The sequence below is a fragment of the Arctopsyche grandis genome, chromosome 8 (assembly GCF_051622035.1).
Source record: "Arctopsyche grandis isolate Sample6627 chromosome 8, ASM5162203v2, whole genome shotgun sequence".
NCBI classification, from domain to species: Eukaryota; Metazoa; Arthropoda; class Insecta; order Trichoptera; family Hydropsychidae; genus Arctopsyche; species Arctopsyche grandis.
The window spans coordinates 1,657,068-1,684,074 of record NC_135362.1 but is presented as its reverse complement, the minus strand read 5'-3'; the positions used below and the strand labels follow the sequence as shown (position 1 = coordinate 1,684,074).

At 32.6% G+C, this 27,007-nt stretch overlaps 4 protein-coding genes across 5 annotated transcripts in view; 3 read left to right on the top strand and 1 right to left on the bottom strand.

Annotated features, from left to right (window-relative positions):
- Positions 1-27,007, top strand: part of Mgat1 (alpha-1,3-mannosyl-glycoprotein 2-beta-N-acetylglucosaminyltransferase) — a 110,217-nt gene continuing 83,210 nt past the window's right edge. The window contains exons 1-8 of one of the 2 annotated variants that reach the window (XM_077437255.1): positions 1-546; positions 1,740-1,864; positions 2,092-2,387; positions 4,461-4,610; positions 4,702-4,792; positions 4,893-4,997; positions 5,681-5,863; positions 5,937-7,088. In XM_077437255.1, the coding sequence (XP_077293381.1) occupies positions 270-546; positions 1,740-1,864; positions 2,092-2,387; positions 4,461-4,610; positions 4,702-4,792; positions 4,893-4,997; positions 5,681-5,863; positions 5,937-6,050 (1,341 nt within the window). In that variant the 5' untranslated portion in view covers positions 1-269 and the 3' untranslated portion in view covers positions 6,051-7,088. Of the gene's footprint in view, positions 824-1,739; positions 1,865-2,091; positions 2,388-4,460; positions 4,611-4,701; positions 4,793-4,892; positions 4,998-5,680; positions 5,864-5,936; positions 7,089-27,007 lie in introns of both variants that reach the window. The other variant, XM_077437256.1, reaches the window with a different exon arrangement.
- Positions 8,504-10,411, bottom strand: LOC143916245 (selenoprotein S-like). The gene is made up of 6 exons (XM_077437273.1): positions 10,335-10,411; positions 9,714-9,806; positions 9,511-9,642; positions 9,336-9,442; positions 9,190-9,268; positions 8,504-9,124 (listed from the first exon to the last, which is right to left on the bottom strand). The coding sequence occupies exons 2-6, from the start codon at positions 9,796-9,798 to the stop codon at positions 9,036-9,038; spliced, it is 492 nt and encodes a 163-aa protein (XP_077293399.1). The 5' UTR covers positions 9,799-9,806; positions 10,335-10,411; the 3' UTR covers positions 8,504-9,035.
- Positions 12,181-16,717, top strand: LOC143915725 (cilia- and flagella-associated protein 91-like). Its single transcript, XM_077436486.1, has 10 exons — positions 12,181-12,370; positions 12,435-12,511; positions 12,587-12,650; positions 12,722-12,845; positions 12,918-13,040; positions 13,115-13,215; positions 13,294-13,439; positions 13,506-13,659; positions 14,007-14,135; positions 16,522-16,717. The coding sequence occupies exons 1-10, from the start codon at positions 12,301-12,303 to the stop codon at positions 16,638-16,640; spliced, it is 1,107 nt and encodes a 368-aa protein (XP_077292612.1). The 5' UTR covers positions 12,181-12,300; the 3' UTR covers positions 16,641-16,717.
- On the top strand, positions 16,801-26,302 carry LOC143915355 (phospholipase B1, membrane-associated-like). Its single transcript, XM_077435968.1, has 8 exons — positions 16,801-17,117; positions 22,407-22,581; positions 23,434-23,650; positions 23,722-23,948; positions 24,021-24,183; positions 25,504-25,655; positions 25,725-25,878; positions 25,953-26,302. The coding sequence occupies exons 1-8, from the start codon at positions 17,110-17,112 to the stop codon at positions 26,150-26,152; spliced, it is 1,296 nt and encodes a 431-aa protein (XP_077292094.1). The 5' UTR covers positions 16,801-17,109; the 3' UTR covers positions 26,153-26,302.

Sequence of the window (27,007 nt, the reverse complement as noted above, 5' to 3'; positions counted from 1 at the left end):
AATAGTTAAATGGTGTGTTGCGGCCAAAGTGCGAAATTAAAAACGCGTTGACAGATGTTTTTATTTTGACGTGTCGCCACTTAGGCCGTCTCCCCCCGCACCCCCGACCCCCCTCACTCCCCCTCCCCCCAGAAATCTGTCCCCGAAGATATGAGCTAGTCGAAGTTCGAAGCCCGTTCCATTCGAAGGTGTCGCACTTTGAGGTTATACACGTACTCTATGGAGAATCTGTTGGGATATGACCAGCGGCAGTGTCAGTGAACGTCGTCATGCGTCTGTACGCGAAGAAGGCCGTGATCGGGTCGCTGGTGTGCCTCACGCTGTGGCTCATCTTCACGTACGTCACGTTCACCGCTGGAGGTCCGCTGGAGGCGCGCCCGAGAGAGGGGCCCGTCTCTGCCGAGGAGGACCGCTTCAGGAACCGGCTGGCCGAACGCGTCGAACAGCTCGAGAAGGATTTCAGCATTCAGCTGCAGAGCAATAAGAATATTTTGATGGAGATCAAACAGAAGCTTTTGGAGGAGACCGACGAACCCGAACAAATTGGTTCATATCTGTTTTTATAGTTTTATTTCAATTTTCATATTACCAATTATATAGTAATACTAATCGGTGCACCAATTAGTATTACTTTGTCTATAAGTAAAGGCTTACTATTTCTATGATAAGGCTTTAGATTACACTTTTTACATTACTTTGTACAGTCAGATTGTGAGCTCGCTGCATTTTGCAATGATAACACTGTTCGACAAATGACGATTTTTTTTGGTTCAGAGACGAGATATGACGTCTTATAGATCTTCGCCCAGTGAACACGAAACTGGTAATAATAATTGTTGATTGGCTCGAGATTCGGAGATATATGTGTTTTTTAAACCGCGCGATTTTTCTATATCTTGGTGTTGTTCGGTTGATGTCTCAAAATCTGTCAATTTTCTGTTTAAAATGAATATTGGAATCTATAGTCGGGTATTTTATCTTTCGTTTGTAGTACTTTTCAGCTTTCAAATATCTCTAAGTAGTCGTCCAGTTCAAATCAAAAGTCAAAAATACGTATTTCATTTGGGATTTTTTCCCCCTGTTAATACTATTTTATAATGAGTATTTTCTATTGAAACATGTTTATTGGAATAGTGTTTTGGCCACACTATTTTTTGTTTTCGTTTAAAAAGTTAATTGGAAGTGTGCTGAATTTTAAATCGGTAACATTCTGAGCTAAAAGCTCGTACTAGTATTTACTCGTATTTACACGAATCTGAATTGAATTAATAAGGATAATATATTAAATATACTGATGGCTAGATTTAGGGGTATTTGTGACTCCCAATCGATCGTTTCTTATCAGAGTTTGCCAATTTTATCTAATCATTGTTAAAACGGTTCCTCAAAATTGGCAAAAAATCATCTTTCCTGCAGTCACAAATCTTCTGTATTTATTGTATGTACAATTCGTAAAAATTATGTGCAAATCTAAAATCCACAGATGACTCAATGGATTAATTCTGTAATTAATTGTTATTTCGTGTTCTTCAATTTCTGGAAATACAGTGATTTATGTAATAATAAAATGCTGCATTGTTTGTAATTAATTTTCCAGGTATATCTGTGTTAAAATAAAATAAAGTTATCTTAATGAAAATATCAAACGTATTAGTGATCACGAGCATTGTAGGTTTTATTAAAATTGTACATTGTTATTATTTTTCCATTAAAATATAACATTATTATTATCGTTACAGTTCAATTGGAGGACAAAATTCCAATTTTGGTCTTGGCTTGCAATCGTGTCAACGTAACGAGATGCCTTGATCTGTTGATACAATACAGACCAAGCAAAGAAAAATTCCCCATCATCATCAGTCAGGTAATTGCACAGTGAAATAAATCTACATAGTTTATAAAATAAATCGTAAAACTATTCTCGCATTCGATTTAGTATTGTTGCTCTAAATGAGCTTTCCAAAGTCAGTTTTTTCATCGGAAATGTTGATTCAGTTTTCAAAATAAAATTGACATACAAGTTTAGTAAATACAAATACAAAACCAGTCATTGTTTATATATTTATGCACTTTTTGTGTGATTGATTTCAGGATTGCAATCACGAGCCGACCCGTATAGTGTTGGAGCGTTATGCCAACGCTCCGGATTCCGGCGTGTCGCTGGTTTTGCAGCCGGACCTGACCGACATTCTCGTTCCGCCGAAGGAGAAGAAGTTCCGTGGCTACTTCAACATAGCCAGACATTACCGTTTCGCTCTGAACCACACGTTCCACGTGCTCGGTTATGAGTCAGTCATCATTGTAGAGGATGACTTGGACATCTCCAGCGATTTCTATGAATACTTCCTCGGCACTTACGCCCTGCTCAAGAACGATCCTACACTATGGTATTTTTATTGTAGATATCTACAAATCCATTATATCATATCATATACATGTGGGTGGAATTCCTAAACAGTTGACGCTGTTCAGGACCACGATGGGATGTGGCGGTGGAATTGAAGATCAAACACGTGCGTTTTCAGTCATGTTGTTTATTAAAACGACACCACGCGGTGGTTTAACGACCAACCGCCCCCCAGTGGAAGGTTAACTTCTACTGACTATAAAATAGCGGTCGCTTTCGCGCCCTCTGCCACTTTCCATCCCCTCTCTACAATCGGTCGTAACATACCCTTTCTCAGCCATAGCCCATACATCAGCCTTTCGTTTAATTCCAACACTACATACATATATAATAGCGCTATTCTGTGTGTCTGCGATAACGCTCGCCAATCAAGAAAAAACCTGTATATATATACTGTTTGCTATCGATATTTCCTCTAGGAAAATAGTGTCACGACCATTTAGCACCATCTATTGAAAATTAATTTTTCTATTGGTGTTTTATATTTTTTATTAATGTTTGTTTCAAATAAATTTTTCTTTATCTAAAACCATAAATTTGTCCAGAACGGTAATCTATTGCATTATTAACAACTTGACTATTAATTATTACAGATAGAAAAAACTGAAGACGAATTTTCCGTGAATTAGGCGTTAGCAAAGTCTGTTATTATATTATCAAAATTTATATTACTTTTTAATTCACTTTGTATTGATAATATACTTGGAATTGATAATCGCTCTTGACTAAAGCCTTTAATTGACGCCTCTATTGCAGGCATTACAGTGATAAATATACATACATACGTATTGAGATAGGATTCTTGTAACTCCTATCTATCTACATAGTATATTTAAAATATCAATGTGATACATTCTCCTGGGGTCTCTACCCTCGTAAGAAGTTTGTAATTGATGTTTTAAACATTTAAGTTCATTTAGAAATCGATCACAATCTATTTCCAAGTATTTTTGAGAACATGTTATCCCTTGGTTTTCTAAATTTTGTTCAGTAAAGTCAATAAGCCCTCACCAGTTAAAAATACCATATGTATATACAAATGGATATTTCAAAAACACATCGGATTAATCTCAAATTTTATGTTTTATTAAAAAAAATTTAAAAACAGGCGAGGGGCGCCTTCGCCGCCCCTCACATCGAGCGCCCTTGGCACTCGCCCATTTGCCATAGCCTCGCTACGGCACTGCTTGCGGTACTATAATAGTCGTTTCAATTCGACATATGTACGTCACAGTTAAAACACTTCCAACAAAATGTACGAATATAATATACGAACAAGACAAAATAATATACAGATCAAGAAATAATATACATACAATATACAGATCAAGAAAAAACTTCTATACATACTGTTTGCTACTGTTGCGTAGGGGTGGGTGGAGGATCCAAGTAAAAGGCCAAAGTCGTTTCACAGCATCTATTGGTGATTAAGGAGATACACGCACTGGCAGTGCTCTGTCCAGAATGTCTTGATATCGCCTAAGTACCGCCTTATAACGGATAGGCCGCTCAGGGCATCATCGACGTCCGGTCATTTCCCTATTGTTTAGGCATGTACCCGGATATGTATTCCCACGACACTCAGTCCCACGGTATCGGTCACTTCTGAGAAGGGACCAATAGCGGCCAATTCGGTGGCCATTGTTTAGCCTACTTGCACTTAGTCTGGAGATAATCCTTGAAACCAATTATAACGGTCACACAGTCTCTGGGATGCTACTCGGCCTAATCCGATTGCACTTACTCGGCGGTGTACGTAACACTACCAATGTTTCCTCTAGAGCATTTAGTTAACACTAGTTATGTAATAATACGCTTACTTGTATAACAGAATTTAAAATTAAGCTATTGTCGCAATTAATTGAATATAGGGAAACTGAATCTGAAGAGGGTCTGGATCCAAAATAAATAAATACTGATGACCCATTCAACTATATTGTAAACATATGCATGGATGTTGTCCTCCTATATCTGTAGTACACAGAAATCAAACTATAACGCGAAACTGAATGAAAACCTCAGAGTTTTATGTATTGGTTTGTTCTGATTTCAGGTGTGTGTCAGCTTGGAATGACAATGGTAAAGTCGGATTGGTAGACCCATCAAAGCCAGAGCTGTTGCATCGGTCCGACTTCTTCCCAGGACTCGGATGGATGTTGAGGAAGCAGCTTTGGGATGAATTACAGCCGAAATGGCCGCCTGCGTTAGTTTAACGATTTGCCTAATATTTATATTATCATGGGGCATTACAAAATGGGTACTTAATGTATTATTCTAATTGTGTTCTTGTTCAGGTATTGGGATGACTGGATACGGAAGCCAGAACAGAGGAAAGACAGGGCGTGCATCAGACCTGAACTTCCTCGGACGAAGACGTTCGGAAAGGTACATTAAATGTTTGACCACATACACCGTATGAAATTATATGTAAGACATGCAATTTTAAATATTGTATTATAATACATTTTTATGATTTTATTTTCAGATTGGTGTCAGCAATGGACTGTTTTTCGAAAAATATTTGAAATACATTCAACTGAATGATCAATCAGTTCCTTTCACAAAACTCAATCTAAGCTATCTAATGAAGGTAATCTATACTATAATAGACATATTTATTTGAGCATGGGTGGTAATACAGGTGTATTTAAAAAAAAAGTTTGGCGCTGGTGTTGCTTTAGGCTGCTACTTTTATCGAGTAAAACTACTTTTACAGTGACCCAATATGTATTTAACCCAAGCCCAGATCTATGCGACGCGACACAACTGACTTTAATCAAATATGCTCAGTCAGTTGAAATGTTTAATATTGGATGTTTAGTGTGTATAGTATTTTAGGCTGGGAGGTGTGTTGACCAATGTCCCAACCTATGGTAACACGTTTGTGTTTGGAAGAAGTTTATTTATTGTTCAATATACAAGTATGTATGGTAAAGGAGCTAGTTGCTCGATTTCGGAAGAGTGGGCTGGCTGAACTCCAAAGGCTCACTGGCGTCTGGGGCTGGTGCACTGGATTATATACTTAAGTTCGATAAACGGCTATGTGCTGATGTCATTGTATGGATGTCGCGTGATGTTATTATTGTACGTTGGCGCATTCCGGATTGCTTGACGAGTGTCTAGAGGTTGTTGTTTGGAGGTCATTTTCTGTGCAGCTTCCCAGCATTTTCCCCCAGGTGCAGGGTCGTGTGACGAGGTCACTCGTCTGAGTGTACAATACAGATACAATGTATTTCTACAGTATTTATAATTTCATAATTGATTTAATTTCAGAGTGAATATGATAAAAAATTCATGATGGACGTCAATTCGGCCACTGAGGTGACTTTGGCTTCATTGCGTGGAATGACTGATGTAGTTACGGATCCGTCTTTGGCCACAGTTCGCCTCACATACACTTCCAAAGAGGAATACAAGAAGATGGCTAGACATTTGGGTCTCATGGAAGACTTCCGAGTATGATTCATACACATAGTGTTTGTATACCGTTTTGAATGCCGGTCTGTACTGAAGTGTACGTTGTTTTCAGAGCGGAGTGGGCAGAACGGCTTACCTTGGCGTGGTCAACTGCTTCTACAAGGGTCGCCGAGTGTACATCGCTCCCGACAAGCCGAACTTCATCTACGATCCCATGTGGAGCTGAAGCAACCGAGTCGGACTAAATTTGTATTATTAAAACGGCCAGTTTTAAAATTGGTGTTCATTTTTTTTTTTTGTATGTAGTTTGTAAAGCGTTTTTGTTTTCAACAATGGTTAATTTATTGTATGTTTTTAGCTATAGAGTTTTCTAATTGACATTTTAAACATTAATACCCTGTATTTATAAAAAGCTTTACCGTGATAGTGAGGAAAGCTCTTAATCCACCGTCATCATGTTTTCATGATACAATATATGTATGTATGTACTAAAATGTCAAACCAGTGATTATAAAAAATTTAGATTTTTATTTTTATTTTAAGTCAATATGTGGTAGTTGAATTTCGGTGGAACTATTCCCTTTTTTTGTGGAATGTAAAGGTTCGACGATAAATAGTTCGCCATTGCTTTTTTTTAATATTAAGCCACGTCAAAATTAGATCAAGTGAAGATTTGGCCGAATTTTGATGTGGCATTTCCATATATGATACGATAGCTGGAATTTACAAGGTATTTTCTTGGGCTCTCTCATGTAATGTATTGTAATTTGATGATTAGTATATATAGACCGGAGGGTGCCACTTTAGTATGCGGTCTACCTTCACATATCTACTTTAGTATGCGATCTACCTTCACGTTTTTACTTTAATATGCGGTCTCAGTTCTCGCGTGTGAGTGAGAATGAATAATACCGACCTTAACAAGCTAATCTTAAATTAATAGGGACAACCCTAACTTAACCTAACCTAACCTAACCTGACCCTTAAATAAATAGGTGTTGGCTGCTAAGATATGTTTTTTTTTTGTGAAAATATTGCTGAAATAAAAAATCTTATCAGCCAACACCTATTTATTTAAGGGTCAGGTTAGGTTAGGTTAAGTTAGGGTTGGCCCTGTTCATTTAAGATAAGGTTGTTAGGGTTGGTATTTTCTTCGCTGCTGACGATATTTTGATAGAAATGCTTCGACAACATTATGGGGCGGCAGGAAAAAACAAAAATTATAATAAACAGGTTCTTGCTACGATACAAAAAAAAAAAAATAGTTGACTGCCATTCAAAGGTAGATCGCATGCTAAGGTAGACCGCATTGATTTGCGACAATTCGAAATTTGACACAATGGTTTTAAAATGCTATTATTTTTGTTGAATAGTCGTTTTAGTATAGTTTGATCAAATGAAGACCCAATGATATATTTACATCGTTTATAATAAAGTTATACCAGTGATTATTATTATTGACAATTATTCATAATAGTTTTATGAATAGTTGTGGCTTTAATCATTTTATAATCTGTCAAATTTTAGGGTTGTGAATTGGATATTAAAAAAAATGTTTTAAGAACCGCCAGTATAAACCGGTATTTTCAACCATGACTTACGTCGACTTTTATTCATATTGATTTAACGCACAATTATTATAAATATGTTTTGCTTTTATTGAGTTCATTCGGGTTTTGCTTTCGAGGTTATGGGGTTTTGAAGTGTGTTTAATTTTAAATTTTCGATGCTTTGAATGACTCATTTAGACTGTTGTGCTGCAAACATATTGTGAGAATTTTATATTGCATTCCTTATATATGTAGTTTTTTTGTTTTATTTGAAAGTTATTGTTATCGATGACGGTAAGAGTTGAATATAATATGTATGTAGGTATCTATGTATATATTGTTCCAAATTGATAGATAAAAATAATCGGTGCTAGCGATATTAATTATTATAATTTGAGTAACGTCTTAAGTACTTAAAATTCCTTTAAATGCACGACAATTTGGTGGACTATTTATAATTTGTATCCAAAGACAATTTTTATAAAATTTTTGTACTTATATTTTTATAAAATGAACTATTGCTGATTCGAAACTGTTGAACTGTACTGCCAGATTATCTACTTGTAAGTCTCCAATACATTATGGCCAATTTAATATAATATTATTAATGATTTAACATATATACATGAACGTTTTTTGTACCACATTTAATTTAATGTCTTGCCTCGCTGAATTAATCAATGTTATGTATTAAATTTATAATTGTGAAATTAATGTGTATACCAAAGACAATTTTTTTGATGAATTTTTAACACTAAAATACATTTGTAAAACATTCAGTTTACAGTCTAGTCACAGCAACTATGCTTTCTGTATGATTGTAAAGACTTTTATGCATGAATAATATTTAAAAAACAATTACATTGGAAAACATTCCTTTTAGTGAAATTTTTTTTATAATCTTGCATATTTTTTCGATTTTATTTTGCGCAAAAAATAGACTTGTCAGTATATATTTTTTATATTAAAAAAAAATGGTGTTAAATAACTAGTGTAAATAATTTAATTCTTAGGTGTGTATATGTAAATATAATACATATTATGTAATAGAAAAATTGATCTTCGAAAGGTATGTAAATAATATATGATAGTGCAAAATATATAATAAAATAATTAAATGGAGTATTTTGTTTGTAAATAATAATGAATTTTTTTAATCAATGATTTATATTTATTAAAATATTAATTGGTTAACATCGGTGAGAAAGCCATTATTAGAATTAAACCGTAACACTTTGCCGACTGGTACGACAATCTTTCGAAGAACATTCGAACCAACCAACAATATAAACTATATCAACAATCGAACCAAACGTTCATGACGCAAATCCGCGTCCACGGTCGTTACATTATTAAGTATTACACAACATAACCTCAATATTGCACTTTTTAAACACAATTTATATTTTTCAACAGTGCCTTGCAACAAAACACGTTTTAAAATTTGATCAAATGAGATTCAAGGCACGCAAAATTACAATTATTAATGATGAAATGTCTTTTTTTTTTTAAATTATCATATAAATATTAATTTAAATATGTTACGTGTATTTTCATTCACCGTCTAAAATTATCAGAATACAAACTAAGGAATATTTAATAAGAAGGCATGTTTATGGCAAAAGAATATTGCACTAATTATACGACTATACGAAAAGACTTTAACGTCCACACCCTCCTCCAGGGCATTTGGATTTCTTCGGAGGTTTATAACCTCCGGACGTACCCGGTCCGCACAGAGGAAAGTAATCTACAAATAAAAACAACACAATCAATCTATTCTTTTCTAATCAAATATAATTACAAAACTCATACCGGTTTTACTTCCAAGCTTATTCCCAGCATTCTTCCCCGTGTTCTTATCTATAAATTCTTGCCGCTTCTTTTCAGCTTTCTACAAACAATACATTAATATATTACCTATATATACAAGCAAATGAATGAATATATTTAAATCATACTTCTTGTTCTCTCTGTTGATATTCTCTGGCCGATGCTTCTAAGATGTGCTGTTGTTTCGAACGAGCGGCTTCAATGGCTTCCAATCTCTTCAGAACGATGTCCGGATCTGATAACAAACATCAAATCATACACATTCAATGCAAAAATACATTACATCATTCGTTGTTTTCATACTTTTGTGATATTCAGCGTCTTCTTTTTGAATCTTCCATTTTTCTAAAGTCGGTCTGCTTTTGTTGTAAGCCCAATATAACAGTGTGGATATTGCCAAAATCCACCAGCCGTACGCAGCCAGCAAATATAATACTATATATAATGAGTATTTATATTAGTAAAAATATGATATGTAATTTATTTACATAGGAAGTATATTATACTTGTATCGAATGGGTTGAAAGTAGGCAAAAATTTCTCCGGCTCATTGTCAATCTCGTTAATTAGTTTGTCTTGTGTTTCTTCCATTGTTGAATCTGTCGGTTTAAATTAGCATGTATATAAAGGGGAAATTCACGGGGTTAGATGTAGTGAATTGTTGAAAATGAAATGAAAGTGAATAGTTTTAATACTCAGTATAAAAATATTGTGAAATACAAAAATAGCATTAGGATGCTGAATTTTGATGGATAACTGGTCAGTGCCATTTTCAAATGACAATAAAATTATTATTGAAGTCGGCAACCCAAATGTCGTGTTCCGAAATACATGCGCAATTTATTTAAAAACCCATGACAAATGAAAAATTTAGGAATGCATTTGAATTTATATCAAATACAATAAGATGAATTATATTTTTAGATGAATTATATTTTGCATCATGCAGTATGACTCATACTAGAGTTCCGGTTTTGAGGAGTTTCGTTTACATGCATGTTCTAGGATGACGTATTTTTTATTTTGATGAAAAGTTCTTGAAGTTTTCATAAAAATGCGAAATATGTTTTCAATAAATGCTTAAATATGTATGAATATATTAGAATATAATGAAAAGAAAAAATTACGGTAATTTCGCGGGATAGCGATTGATAAACGTCACCTGCAAACGTCAATTGTCACTTTCTACTAGTTTTTGCAGACCGTAACCTCATAAAAATCGTCCATACACCATATCTCATGTTTTCGATAAAAACTATGTTTCTCGCGCTAAAATTCACGTCTATAAACCATAATAAGTAATAAAAGATCATAATCTATAAAAGATTTTATTTAATTCATTACTTTGATTCTTAAAAATATAATTAATTTGAGTAAAGAGAAACGCTATAGTTGTTGGTCAATGTTATTGTATTTGAGTCTATTACTTTCTTTATCCATTTTACATTTTTTATGTCCACTTTAAACTTTTTATGCACTGCCTTATCTACTATTTTAGCAGTGGCGGCTCGTGAGAATTCATAGAGGGGGGGGGCTGCAGAGATTAATCGGGATGTAATAGTTCGTTGACCATACCAATAATTAAATGCAGACAAAAATAGCATGAATATGTACTATACTGGGAGGTCTGTAGCCCTGCAGCCCATATGGACGGCAAAAATAGCATGCATTTGTACTGTACTGGGAGGGCTGTAGCCCCGCAGCCCATATAGACGAGCCACCACTGTATTTTAGTAATGCCCATGTATCTTAATTAATCTCATAGAAGCAGAATGCATAGAATCGCTCTCAGTCTCCAAAAATGTTGCTACAAAAACTCTGCGCGGCAGAGTTTGTTCATTGTTTGCTAAACTTTGTCTCTCTCTCTTTTGTCTCTCTTCTGACTTTCCGTCTCTCTCTTCGATGGCTCGCTTTTAGACGATACTTTTATTAACAATGACCATTCTATGCATTCTACTTCTATGCTTATTGTAATTTAAGGGTTCGGTGATTACTGGTCACAAAGTACTCGTCACAAAGTCACTAAAATCTCTATAACGGAACATCTGGCAGCCGAAAACTCCATCATACTAATGAGAACTTGAGTGCCAAATATTGTGTATTGGCGATTTTCATGGCAAAAATTGTCTTTGTGACCACCGCCATGTGACAAATAGTCCAATTACCAATTTAAGCATACATAGAAACATTTAATAATGCCCACGTATCTTTAAGCATACATAGACAGTAGTATGGCTTGATGGTTGCGTTTATATTTAGCACCGAGAGCTTACTGGGTTCGATCCTGTGCTAATCTTTAATACTGCTGGTCAGACTTGGATATTTGTGACTCCAAGTTGATCGTTTCTTATCAGAGTTTGCCAATTTATCTAATTTTATTGTTATTATTGTTATTATTGTTATTATTTTATTTTATTGTTATTATTGTTGAAACGGTTCCTCCATTAAATTGGCAAAAATCATCTTACCCGCTGTTACAAATATCTGAATTTGATTTAATATGTAAAAAATTATGTACAAGTCTAAATCCATAGATGTCTATGAATTAATTAATTGTTAATTTCTTGTTCTGCAGCCTCGAAATATGCCGATTTATGTAATAAAAATGCTGCAATGCTTGTAATTAATTATCTAGGTAGGCGCATGGGGGTCTATCTGTTAGGCCTTCCTGGTTATATATTTGTGTAAAATAAAATAAAAATCTTTCCATATTTTGAATACATCTGTTTTATGAAGCTTAATATTTATTTACTTTTATCATTATTTAAATCGATTTAATTAAGTAGACAGAATTGATTTTGTACTTGGTAAGTATTTGAATTAAAATAATTTGTAGCAAATTATAATGTTTTTAATAAAAATTTTACTAAGCTTGAGATAAATTACAGCTGAGAATGCATGCTGTGGATTATGAAGAACGCATAATACATACTAGATAAGGAATAAATAGTCGCTAAGCTACCGTTTAATCAATATAATCATTCTATTTTATACATACACTTATGTATAATACAACCAGTTAAATCTTTAAGCGTACAGATTTATCTTTTTAAACATATCCTTTTGATTATATTTGTATATAATCGTTACAAAATGGCTGGAGTAGTTTCACAGCGTAAACCAAGCAGATACAAACCGATGAGAGATCATGATTATTTATTCGGTTAGTCATTTACATGAATTTTCAAACTGCCAAGCAGATAATATAAATAGTTTTTGGATTACAGATTCTACATTCGCTGTTGCTGGTGAAAAGGATCATAATAAAGTAATATCAAAAGCTGCTATCGCCACAGCTCAAATGGTAAAATTATTATTATTAAATGAATTCGCATAGAAACATAGACACAGTGTAACAAATTTGTCTTATTCATTTTAGACTGTTGTGCCGATTTTTGAGCATATGTTTAGTGACTTAAGAACTTATCCAAACACACGAAGAGGTAAATCAACATAGAATACACAGAATGAATGTGTATCTTTTTAATATAATCGATTACATTATTTTTCGTAGTTTATATTCCCAATGCTCATTTGCCATCGCATATAAATTTATCTTATTCGGTCCGGACATGTGATGACATCAGATTATCATCGGCGATGATATGCGGAAAAGAACGATTTAAATTTTATGCCACGTGGGTTTTTATAATTGCGTTTTTTATCATATGTAAAAATTAGTTGAATTTATATTTTTTTCAATAAAACAGACCAAAAGCAATGATTTCATTGATTCCGATGGATCAACCTTTAAATGCTGCTTCACAATCTTCGCCTGAACAGTTTTCACCGAAGGGAATATTTGTTGATAAATGTGTTCAAACACTTTATAGGTATTTTAATATTAAATGAATTAATAAGTTTTTTCCTACATATGTATGTATATATATGTATATTATAATTTTAGAGAAGAATATACACAAACGGACCCTTATCAACCAGAATTTATAATAAAAGAAGGTTGTAAAACATTACCCGAAGTCCTTCTATTAGAAAATGTACAGATTGGTGAGAAACATTACATTGATTTTAATACTATGTATGTATGTGTTTGATAATTATTAAATTTGATGATTCAAATTACAGATTTTCATGATATCAAAAGTGGAGTTGATAAATCAATGGTACAATGGGTGAATAGACAATGGGCAAAAAAAGCTTGGTTAGACGTAGAGCCGACTACGAGTATTTTGAAACAGTTAGAATACTGTGAACAGAAGCATAGAGAAATGGTATTAAAGTTAAGAAAACTTCGATTTGTTGTATAATTGTATGAATATAATTAGTATTATTTTTAGGATATAGACTACTTTTTATCACAAATTGAATCTCCAAAACATATACCAAACATCATGTCTAAAATAGACAGCGGAAAGCCAGACCGTCTTTGGATTTGCAGAATGGATAAGTTGGAGAAGAGTTTTGATAAAATACGCAAAACTAAAGAGAGAGGTTTGCATTATATGTTTTTTGCAACATAAATGTATTTAAACTGTCGAGTTTGGAAGCGTTGAAATCCCGTTACAGCTCTATTACAATTTTGGAAAGTGTCAACTCCAGAGTCTAGGTCCAAGTTCCTAGTAATTGATTTATTGATCTTAACCAATGAATTTTGGAAGAGGATTCTCAAAGAGTAAAAGATTCTAGAAATAGCAGACGATCTTAATTTGTGTAGCGAATCTAATTGGAATCATGTTTCAAAAGTAGCATAAGACAGGATCAACTGATGGAACTGTTCCGAGATAAGAGGAACACAAGAAGATGTGTAATGAACTTTATTAATGTCAATATTTTTTTAGATTTGAGGAAATTGGAAGCTAAACGAATGGAGAGAGAATCAAATGAAAAGAGTAGCATTTTGAAATATCACTTTGCCGAAAAATTGTCAAACATATCATTGAATTCAACATTTTTGCCAACTATTGAAAGTAGGTTAATGCAATATGTTGTTTAATTACTATTATTACGGACATCAATGTCATGCAACTAATTCAAAATTACTCTTATAGCTTTGGCATTGATTTGAGGATAAACACTTATTGAACTGTTTTATATACAAATAGATAGACATACATACATATATAATAAAGTTATAAAGTTTTCTTACATTGCACATTTTTAAGATTTTCATGGTGAAGTTGTGCTGTGCTTTATTTTATTTATTTATGTAAAAGGCTTATAATAATAAGCATGAGCAGCTCATGACTTTAAAAACAGGTGGGGCACGAAAAATCTTAAAAGCTCTACATTTTTTTTCAAAAAAATTAACTTGATATATTTTTTATAACATTTTATGTAAGGAAAATTACTCTTTTAACAAATTATCGACTTTGTTATCAACCTTTTGAATGCTGACAAGTCCATGGGCCTGCAAAACGCCGATAGGCTTTGTATATTGAGCATATACAAAGTAAACAAGAATACTACCTTGCCTTTACTAAGCTTTTGAAAGTAGCATTGAAAAAAAAATGCATTGGACATGGGTCGTGTAATCCGTGTCATTCATTTTTCAAAGTTTATAAAAATACTCGTTTACGCCGGAATTTCTGAATTTATAATCATTAGTATTTTAGATTGTTACTTGGAATTTAGATTGTGAGCATAAAATTTTAACAACAATGAAGAAGATGGAACTAGTTTTGGAAAAATACATTCATTAATTAGACTTATTTTATTTATTTTATATTGTTGCAAGATATATAAGATATTCTAAACACACCTTTACAAAACTCGAAATCCTCGGCGGTAGTTAACTAGGGTAGTGATCTAGGGTTTGTTTGGATTAGCTACAATTTTTGTACCTGCTTTCTATTGGATTTTTAAATAATTCTAGTTGGAAATGTTGGCGAAATTTTCAGCGTGGCGGAATTTGCAACAGAAAAGACGTCAGCACTCAAAGGATTAACGGAAACTGTCGATATATATATATATTTTTTTCATGGAGCTTGGCGCCCTTGGGCTTTGGCGCCCGGGTGTTCTGCATCCTCAAATAACCCCTTAGAGCGGCTCTGGGTTAAATTTTGATCCTGCCACACTAAATAATGTACCACACTCAGTATCCCCCATTTAATTAATAAATAATATTTAATGATAATAAAAATGAAAGAATTGACGTACTTTGATTGACAATTTAAGCATACCTTGCAAAACAATTTGAAATGTTGAAAAACGTTGGGGGTGTTAGTATATTTTCCGAATCGTATAAAGCATATAAGCAATCGGGGCTGATATATTCTGCCCCAAGGAGACCTTTACGCAACTAAAAACGACCTTGTGTACGGAAATTCTGAACGTTTTTCTCTGTCTCGACTGATTGGCTACAGTGTAGAATTGTACTATGTGTAGAGTGTAGACTCTACACTCTACACACAGTACAGTTCACAAGTGCCAGAGTAGCAGGTAAACTGAAACTGGATCACGGGATCACGGGATCACGGTAGATAAGCAACTGTCTCAAAGTTAATCATAAGCCAGTTGTGCTCACCGTGTGGTGAACAGGATAAAGAAATACTTGTTGAATCAACAACAATATAAAATTTAATTTTTATTTTTTTGGTTAGGAAAAATGTGTATGGGGCAGTGCCCTGGTTGCCCTTAAAGAAGAGCTGTTCCCCTGATAATAAGTAATAATTTATAATAACAATATTTACATATAACTAAAAAATCACCCAGCTATGTTTGGGTAAAATTTACATGTAAAATTTACATGTAAAATTGGATTATTAAAAAAATTAAAGTGAAAATTAAATTCCTATCACCACAGTTTTATTATGTTGATTGATAAACTGAAATATATTGAAAATTGTGTATGCAAAACTTTACGAAGATTGATTAAAAAGATTTATCAGGGGCGTCATTGTGGGGCTGGGGTGAACAACCCCCCCCTAATTTGAACGGGACTATCCACGTTGTATTATTATTAATAAAATGGTATTGTAAATAAAATGATATTATAATAATAACATTATAGTTTTCAACATTTATTTAATGCTAATTTTATATTTTATAGTTAAAAAAAAGCTTTTAATGTATTTTCAGTAGATTATTTTGTGCTTTATAAATATGCGTTAATACCCAAATAGTTAAAATTATTTTACTATTAATTTCATTGAAAAAAAAAAATATAAATGATTAAAAGAAATAGTTAAAATTCATATACACTCATTTTTTTTAATATACTGCACCCCCCCTATAAATTCATTATTTATTGGTAAAAAAAATCCCCCCCCCTGGGAAAAGCTGAAATGACGCCCCTGAGATTTATCATCGAAATATTGCATGCATTTATATGATTAAAAAATTGTTTTTTTACAGAACTAGAAAACAATATTCGTATACCTTCAAAGAATTGTGACTCTATAAACATTTGTACAAAGTTTAATAAATTGGATGACAAGAGATTGGAAGAGTTGCAGAAACTTAACGAAAATTGATATAAATATGAAAATGCTAATCAATCCCCTTCACTTATGAAATGTAAATTTTTGAATAAACTTTTTTTTTACTTCACAAACATTTTTTTTTAAACAAAACCTGTATTTTATTGATGACATTCAAAAGAATTTTCAGTATAGTGACATTTTTCCGCGATTTATAGGTATCCGAGCAGGCTTGCCAGTGATGCAGAGCAACCGGTAGACTTGTTCAATTGGCGAATTTTGATTTTGAATTTGATCAAGACCTTGAACGTCGCATTAGCAAGTCACCCCACCATCGGGTGCACAGCATACTTATAAACACACTCACAGAATATCTTATTATTTTGTTCAGTTTAGTTTAAGATGTTCGGATAGTTCTATTTGGGCTGTTGACTGTTCATCAGATAAGTCTCGCTTTTAAGGTGTGCTACAACTCGATTGAGCTTGAGACGTCTACTGTTAAAATATTTACATAAACGCAAACATGTTAAGGTATGGCAAGATAAATATATTTATATATCTTTTTAAAAATTTATTTACCCAATTTATTTTTTCTTTGAATTTTGTGATAATGACCAACAATAAATCAATAAAAGAGGTCACAGTATACTAATATTTAAAGTGTTTCCCAAACTATTTCAAGTTCGAATGATGAATGAATGTTTATTTGTTTTTAATCACTATTCAAATCTATATATTTTCATTTACAATTGCTAAGTATGGAATTTCATCTCACTGTAGAAGTAGATGCAATGCTTGAGTTTAGGTTAGTATGTATATACGTATACTGGAAGATACATACTTAAATATTTAACTTTTTGAATACGTATTTGAATATTTGAATGCTTATTTGTTGCTATTTAAATATTTTGTCAGTATATTATGTAATATGAATCGAGGCTAAGTTTGCTTAAATTAATATTAAACATTTAAAGTCAATACTGACCGAATAATATTGACCATTTATTGTATAATACGTATGTACTAGGGTTTCTGTATTCCCGGACTTTTTCAATTTCCGGGACACGGGACGGAACCCGGGATCGTTCCCGGGATTCCCGGGATCCCGGGACACGTGTAAAAAAACATTTTTTATTTTTAAAAAATATCTATATACAAAATAGTTTAGTTATGTAATGTGCTATTTAATCATATTATAGCTTTCATTCTTTTCCTTTTCATTTGTTTATTTTGTATTTACCTTTTTCATTTGTTTTATATTTGTAAATTTCAATTTCTTCTTATTCTATTTTATAACCTTTTCCAAATATTTTAATACTATAGTTTAATTATGCAATGTTCTACATATTTTGTCATGCCTTTATTATTTACTTTTTAATTTGTTTTCCTTATATTTATCTTTTTCATTTTTGTAAAAATCTATTATTGGACTCGGATGTTACATATATTATTTATTTACTATTTGTTTTTTTATACATATCTATGTACATCCTGTCTGTTGATTTTTCAATAAATAAAATAAAATAAATAAATAAATATAAAAAAAAGTAAACAATACATAATATAATATATATATTAATTCCCGGGATTCGAGATAAGAATTCCCGGTACACGGGACAACAAAAATTTCATGAATTCCCGGGAATGTTTGTCCCGGGCCGACCCGGGTCAGAAACCCTAGTATGTACATACATAAAAATAGCGAAGAGTCAAGTTCATTTCAAGTCAATATTTCAGATTGAAATACATATATTCAATAATAAATTAATTAGTTTTAATGTTAATTAATGCTTCACAAACATTGTCAACAAATAAATTGAAGATCTACAAAAAGATGTTTTAAATTCGTAGGCAAGCGACTTTTATCTTATGATTGGTAATAAATTTAAATACCCAGGAAACATTTTGTATGTAATCTTCTATCATGCAAATTGTCATATCTCAATCTTATACTCATTGAAATTCATAAAAATTATTTTGTATAATTTATTAATTTGCATACAAAAGAATCTTAGAGGTAATATTTGACTGTACTTTTTTAAATTCAAAAAATGACTATCAATTCAAACCCACAAATATCAAGATTTTTTTTCAATATTTGAGTGTTATTTGATCAAAATGTGTATTTTATTTATTTTACTGATCATGTGTGTGTAATATGTATGCATATAAAATAAATACATACATACATGTGTATTATGTTAAAATATTTGCAACTAAACTGTTGTCGAGTGTTGTTTGAAATATTAAAAATGAATATTTTTATACATGTATTTATTGATTAAACTTTTTAAAAAAAAAACAATCGGAATGCATAAAAATTTTCCTTATAAGATCTAATAAAATACCTGTTGGGTCACTTTTATTTTATATAAAATGCTTGTTTTTTTAAGACAAAAAATATCATATCTATGTAAATATTTCGTATCAAAGATAAATATTGACGTGGCAAATTTTTATACGCTATTTAATATACTATACCATAAAAACATAAGTTTTCAATGTCTTTTTTAGAAATAATATGTATTGTAAATGTTAATAATCATGCTAATTATATTATATGTATATTTCCCGAAACTTTTGATATACTCAAAAATGAAAATTTCCGCATTCCAGTTATAATTTGTAAATAAAAAGTTAACGACCAGTTTTGAGAATATCTGTAATATCTCCGTTTAATGACCTTGGAAAGGTTCGACCACGTGCACCTCAAAACGTCTAAAATAAAAATAAAAATTAGTCAAGCTGGTGAATAAATCAATCGACGATATTAATGCAAAACGAGATTACAACACGCAAACTTGAATACATAATTGAGATTAAATCATAGTTCACGCACGAGTTATCCGATGAGAGCAATTATGTATGAATGATTTTAGCACGTTGTAAGTGTAATTGCGATACATAATTGGCTTTATTTGTATTAAATTATTTGATGAAGGAACAAGGATATATTTCAACTCTATTTTTTTATCTTTGCTAATATATAATTTGATAATAATTGATTTCGAAATTAATTCCAAAACTGAGTGGTGTAGGCTAACACACCCATGTTCGCAAATATTATTCCAATATACGTAGGTTTCTTAAATTGTTTGCAAGTATTTACAATTACTGCTCTCTCGGTTAGAAAGGCCTTCGTTTTTTTATATTGTTGTAAATTTATTAACGGAGGTAATCAAGAAAGTGATTTTTTTTGTCTCAATCCGACATTTGCATTGAGTGGAAAATCGATCTCATGACGTTTGCCATTGAATAACATAAATTGCACAGTTCAATGACTCAATTCAAGTTAAAAATATGTTATCGTATCTATAATAATAAAGTATCCGCATATTGATTGATCGTAGGTGGAAAATTTGCGTGACGAGTCATCAATGACAAATTATCATAAACTTGTCTTTAAAATATATTATAATATGCAGATTAAATTTAATTTCGACAGAACATATGATTATATTCATTAGCCGTGAAAAAACAACTTCTGAAACATTAAATTATATAATTTTATTATATCATAACATATTTTTGTTTATTAAATTCAATTCGATTTAATATAATATTAAAAAATGTTGAAATTTGTATTTAAATTCAAATTTAAAACAAATATTCATACAAAAATTTAACCTTATCACCAGTTAGTAAAATAGTTTGTGAATGCGACTAAACTACATAAAAATTGCGATTCATACAATCAAAAACAGTGAATTTAAATAGAGAGAGTGGTTCGAGTTTGAAGAAATGAAGTAAAGACGCCGAGACACAGCTGGAAAAAAAAAACAGCTCGCGACGACGTTCACAACAATTCTGCAAGCGTTTCTCTGAGCCGCTCTAATTTGTACATGTACAACCATTTATTTATTTATTTAACGTTTTTGACCATTGTGGCATTACAGGAAGAACCTAATGCGCCACAATGGCCTACATAATAAAATATTAAAATAAGATTTTTGACATCACGGCAAACATTTACGCGATCCGCCAACTATGGATATCACTATGACGTCATAAACGGTTCGCTTGTGAAGTCACGACATATATAGAGGTAGAGATAAATGGTATTTTTTCGGATAAACGGAGAATTTCGCAAATGGCGATCTCGCACATGACAAGCGTTGCTACGAAAATCGCGAATACAGAATATCCAGCACTTCATTTCTCGTTAGTGTGATAGTGCGCGTGGATGACTCTCGGTGGGTGGAATTTTCGAGTGCCAGATCTCCGTGATCGAGATTCAAGTGACGTTTGCGAGATGGCCATGTGCGAAATAGTAATCGAACCATTTATTCTATGTCTTCACCTGTACACATAGCCAGTGCCGGCCTTAGACCCTATGGCGCCCTCGGGCAATTTTTCTAAGCGCCCTTAGAAAAAAATATAAAAAAATGGGTTACCATCGTCCTCTTACCGGGCCCAGGTATAGCTAAAAATAAATAAATAAAATTATATTTCAGAAGTGAACTTTCGGAGCCTTTATTTCAGCAAGATCTTTAATTAAAGTTGAAAAATCAAAATTTTCAGCGATATTATTTTCAATAGATCGAGTTCCAAAACTGGAAAGTCTATTTTGTGACATTGAAGACCAGAGATAAGTTTTAATTAACTCAAGTTTCAAAAACTACGTTTACCACTTGCTACAGTTTCAGGCAGTGTCGAGAAAAATTCGATTAGCAACCCAAATGTTCGGTTAGATTCTTGTAAATTATGCTATTTTATAAAATTTAATACAATTTTGAAAGAAAAACTTTTAAATTAATAAGCCTTCACCCAATGAATAGAATTTAAGTACAAATGTTTGAGCTTAGAAAGTAGAGGCGCCTTTGGCGTTCTAATCTAAAATTTTGTAGGGCCTTTGGCGCTCTAATTTTAAATATTAAAGCGTCTTCAGCGCATCGAGTGGCGCCCTTGGGTGCCACCCGACCCAGCCCCCCCCCTAAAATCGGCACTGCACATAGAAGGTAAAGTAAAAAAGGTTAAATTCGCTGTTGATATTCAACATTGTAAACACATGTACAATCGATTGCAATTTTATTTTACATACATATATACCAGGAAGGCCTAACAGGTTAACTCCAATGCCCTTTTCTGGTCAATTACAAACAATGCAGCATTTTTATTACATAAGTCGCTGACTTACGAGACACTGAAATTATCAAGACATCTATGAATTTTGTATATAAATTTTATTGTACATACATCATACTCAAATAGTGGTGACATGGTGGTGGGTAGGATGGGTTTTTTAGCCAATTTTAATGAAGGAACCGTTTCACAATGAAATCAGAAAAATTGGAAAACTCTGATAGGAAACGATCGACTGACTTGGAGTCACAAATATCCAAGTCCTACCAGCAGCATTACAGATGACTCTTCTTTTCAATCGAGTCAACTCACGGGATCGAACCCGGTGACCTCTCGGCACTAGGCAACAGCCCAACCACCGAGCCATGCTGCTGGCTTAAGTACAATCAATTAAAACCGAAAAACACGTGTGCACAACACATCCATTAAGTAATTAAAAATTCAATACGGTACATTTACTAACATACCACACAATCCAATAGAAACGGCAAAATCAAGGTTATGTTTTAGAACAATTATATTTATTTATGAATTTGTAGAAAGGAAGAGCAATCTCATGAGACATGCACATTCACATCGTGCGAACAGCGTAATTACTATTAATTTATCCACAAAAAATGTTTCCAAGCTTCCGGATCAAATTCAATCATCAAATATTCCATTGCTCATGGCCAACTCACAACCATGACCATTACTTAACACTCCCGGGCTTTCATTATGTTGTTATTCTTTTTCCAGGTTCAATAGCATTTCGACCGGTTTGATCGTAGCCGTCGTCATCATCAGCGGATGTTTGGTTGGAAACGTCAATCCTCAATCTAGACTGGGTCGAATCTTCAGACAGTTTGTGATCGACGTATCCGGAAAGAGCATAGACGATCCAAGATGGCTGCAAATTGCAAACAGCAATAACGTAAGAGCGACTATTGCTTTGCAAATTTTACTCAGTTCTAAGAGGAATCCATCTTTTGGTTTGTCACCAATTGTTACAGTTTGCGAAATATGATTAATCTTTGAAATGTATCAAGTTGACGACTCCACGCGCTATCTACTCATCGCATGTCGTGACCACCACCAATTCGGGCGAAATCACACTGGAAGGAATGCGGCACGTGGCTTTTTTTACATACTTTAAAACATGCGAAATAAATATGGCATGCCTTGCATATATTCATGGCACGTCCAGCACCCACCGTTCCAAAATCACCCCCTGGAGTGTTTTCGGTGAAATTTTATCTTTGATTGACAGTGATCGATAACGGTGTATCCCATATTTGAAGAAATGTAGGAGAACCCCCACAGCGGGGAGCCAAGCACACGACGTGCCATTCTTCCCTGTGTAGTTTCATCCTAAGACACTATCATAGGATTGACTTTTTTCAGTTCCCTATGTTTTAGGTTTCAACTTTCCACTTTATTTAGCTCTCTACTTGTGTATCCTCTAATTGCAAATTGGAGGTATGTAGATTGAGCCATCTCAGATTAGTCTACCTAAGTTATGTACATACATCTTATGAATACGCGCGCGGTATGCTTACCACATGTAGTGAGCTACTTTTACCGATTTTAATTTAATTTTAATCAAGCTGATGGTTTCACGTGCGGTCTACTTGCTTTACCGTTTCTTTCAACATTACCATACTGTACTTGCATACTAACTTAATGTGCTTCTATTTCGATCGTGAGATTCCCACATTGAAACTTTTAGAACCAAGTGTAACCTTCCTGTATTGGACAATTAATATTTTTAAAAACCCAAATGCAGAAGATTCAAGATACCATCCCAGAGTCGGTAAAATTCCCCTGCACAGACAAGAGCCTGTTCAAATCCAAGACTAAACCAACTTCAGTACACACTCTGAGACCTGGAGATATAGATTTGATTGGGGCTTTGGGCGATTCCTTGACTGTTGCCAACGGAGCTGGTGCTTCGAACGTATTGCAAATCATAACCGAAAACAGAGGAGTCTCTTGGTCTATAGGTTTGTGAAATTCACAAAGTAACAGCATCCATTGTATTGTTTTGAGTCGAGCAAGGTCTTAAAATTTAAAGGTGGCAAGGGCAATTGGCGCAAGTTTCTCACTTTGCCCAACATCATCAAGGAGTTCAATCCAAAGTTGGTGGGTTTCGCAAAGGGAGATTCGTTGAGCTATTCTAGATCATCGCAGTTCAATGTCGCTGAAACTGGAGCCTTTTCGATGGATTTGCCCTTCATGGTACGCGAGCTAGTCAAGCGTATCAAACAAGACCCAAGAGTTGACCTGCAGAACGATTGGAAAGTATGTCAATTGAAAGTTGATTCAAATTTGATATTGGAATGGGCTAATTACATGTATACTATTTTCTTTTAGCTTATTACCATTATGATGGGAGCCAATGACTTCTGCTTCAACATATGCTATTACTCTGATCCTTTGAGTGCTTTAGATGAGCATAAGAAAGAGCTCAACTATACTCTGACCTATTTGATGAAACATCTGCCTAGGACAATGATTAATCTTGTTCCAGCCCCAGGTATGAAAACAAAATCATCTTACGGGTTAATTTAAAAATAAAATCATTCTTTCTATAACATGGCAGATAAATTCAATTAAGTAAACATGTTATTGAGGGGGGGAATAATCAGGGGCGTTATTTAAACGAGATTATCCACGTTGTTAATTGTATTATTATGAATTTGAATACTAAATACTAAACCAACAAAAATATAATATTGAAACTCTTTTATATTATTTATTTAAAGTTTGGACCATTATAGCATTACAGGCATTCCGAATGCGCCACAATGGTCAAAAATATAACAGAAAAGAAAAGAAACAAAATAATAACTATAGAAATTAGACATGACATAAACAAAACATATACATATATACATAATTATATACGTATATATATATATATATACAGAAACAACACATTTAATATAACCATAACAAATAATAAGCTATAAAATGGCGCATAACAATAATTACATATTATAAAAAAACAAAGAGGGGAATGTCTTATAAAAAGAAAAAAATAGAGAAAGAAAAATAAATATATACATACATACATATGTATATACACAGACAAAAATACATTTATTCATAATTATAAAAAAAACAATAGCATTTAATAATAACGGATAACGTAAAAGTATCAAATAAATATTATATAATAGGTATTGCAAATAAAATGTTATTATAATAATAACATTATATTTTTCAACATTTATTTAATGCTAATTTTATATTTTTTAGTTTAAAAAAAAAAACGTTCAATGTATTTTCAGGAGATTATTTTGTATTTTATAAATGTGGGTTTATACCCAAATCTCTTAATAGATTTTTTTAAAATTATTTTACTATTAATTTTATTGATAAAAAAATGATAGAAAGTGAAAATGAAAAAAAGAAATAGTTAAAATTTATATACACTCATTTTTTTTAATATAATACACCCCCCCCCCCCCCTAGAAAGTCATTCTATACTGATCAAAAATGCTTCCCCTCCCTGGGAAATGCTGAAATGCGCCCCTGGGAATAATGTACAAATTTACATATGTATTTATGTATGTATGTAAAAATTTACATATGTATGTTTAATGTAATCTGTGCTGAACTGGTTGAGTAGTTGTGGAGCAACGCCCGGGGTTGATTTTATCAATTATAAATTTCAAGCACGGATGTTACCTTTATTTGGTGTTATGATTGTGTAACTGGCTACAGTGACGCGTTAGGTGGAAAGGTTTTTATGTAGAGGGGGAGGGGTATATTGAGTTTGTTGTAGGAACTCTGTGTTGATGAAAAACGTGTTATAGGAGTTATGGCTGTAAATCAAAGTATTTGTTTTTAGATGTGGAGATCATCAAAGCCTACACAAATATATCTCCAATTTGCACATTGACACACAGAATTTTCTGTCCGTGCTTTCACAATGACGTCATTAAGTCTTCCTGGCCTCAATTTAGAGAAGTAATCAAAAGATGGCGCCAGTTTCATTTGGAAGTAAGAACATTTTCGACTTGACTATCGAAATTTTGATTGATTTTATAGTAAATTTATGAATATTTCTAGATACCAGATGCTCCAGAGTTTTCGAGAGAGGACTTTGCAGTGGTTTCTCAACCATTTAGTATGGACATTAAATTCATGGACAGGCTTGGAAACACTGATTACGCCTATTTGTCGACTGATTGTTTTCATTTCAGCCAAAAAGGACATGCTAGAGGTGAGTTTAATTTTAAGAGCCGAGTTAAAAAAATGGAGTTAAATTTTATATATTTTTTTTAATTTGCTGTTTAGCTGCTAACGGACTGTGGAAAAATATGATGGAACCGGTTGGAAACAAGTCAACAAATTGGCCTAAATTATTCGATAAGATCTCGTGTCCGACCCCGAGCAACCCCTACATATTCACGAGGAAAAACAGCGGAAATGCGGAAAATTTTTATGGAAATTCGGAAAATAATGTCTACAAAAGAAACGCAGTTCGCAATTTGTAAATTACACACAATGGAACTAGTTGATAATTATGAATGTCAGTATTTTTCTACGACTGTGATATATTTTTTTATTTCTGTTTATTGTATGAATAGTGTGTGTGATTTTTAGTTAATAGATTTGATAGGATAAATAAAAGTTTGAAAACACTTATTTGTTTTTATTTTGTAAATCATCGAAATGTTGACATCGCGAGATTCCCCAATGTACCACTATGACTAGATTAGTATAATATATATATATATATATATATATATATATATATATATATATATACATATATATATATATATATATATATATATATATATATATATATATATATATATATATATATATATATATATATATATATATATATATATATATATATATATATATATATATATATATATATAGTATATATACATATATACATATATAATGCAAAATTCTAAATCCACAGATGTCTGAATGGATAAATACTGTAATTAATTAATTAATTGTTATTTCGTGTTCTTCAGCTTCTGGAAATACAGCGATTTATGTAATAATAAAATGCTGCATTATTTGTAATTAATTGTCCAGGAAGGCGTATTGGGGTCTTCCTGTCAAGCCTTCCTGGTATATATATATCTATGTAAAATAAAATAAAATATGTACATCACAGTTAAAACACTGCCAACATAACGTACGAATATAATACGAACATAATAACAGATCAACAAAAAACTTCTACGTATACTGTTTGCTACCAACGTTTTCTATAGGAAAATAAGTCTATGAGCATTTGGCGCTATCTATTGAAAATTTATTTAATTAATTAATTTCTATTGGTGTTTTATATTGTTTCTATTGGTGTTTTATATTGTTTATAT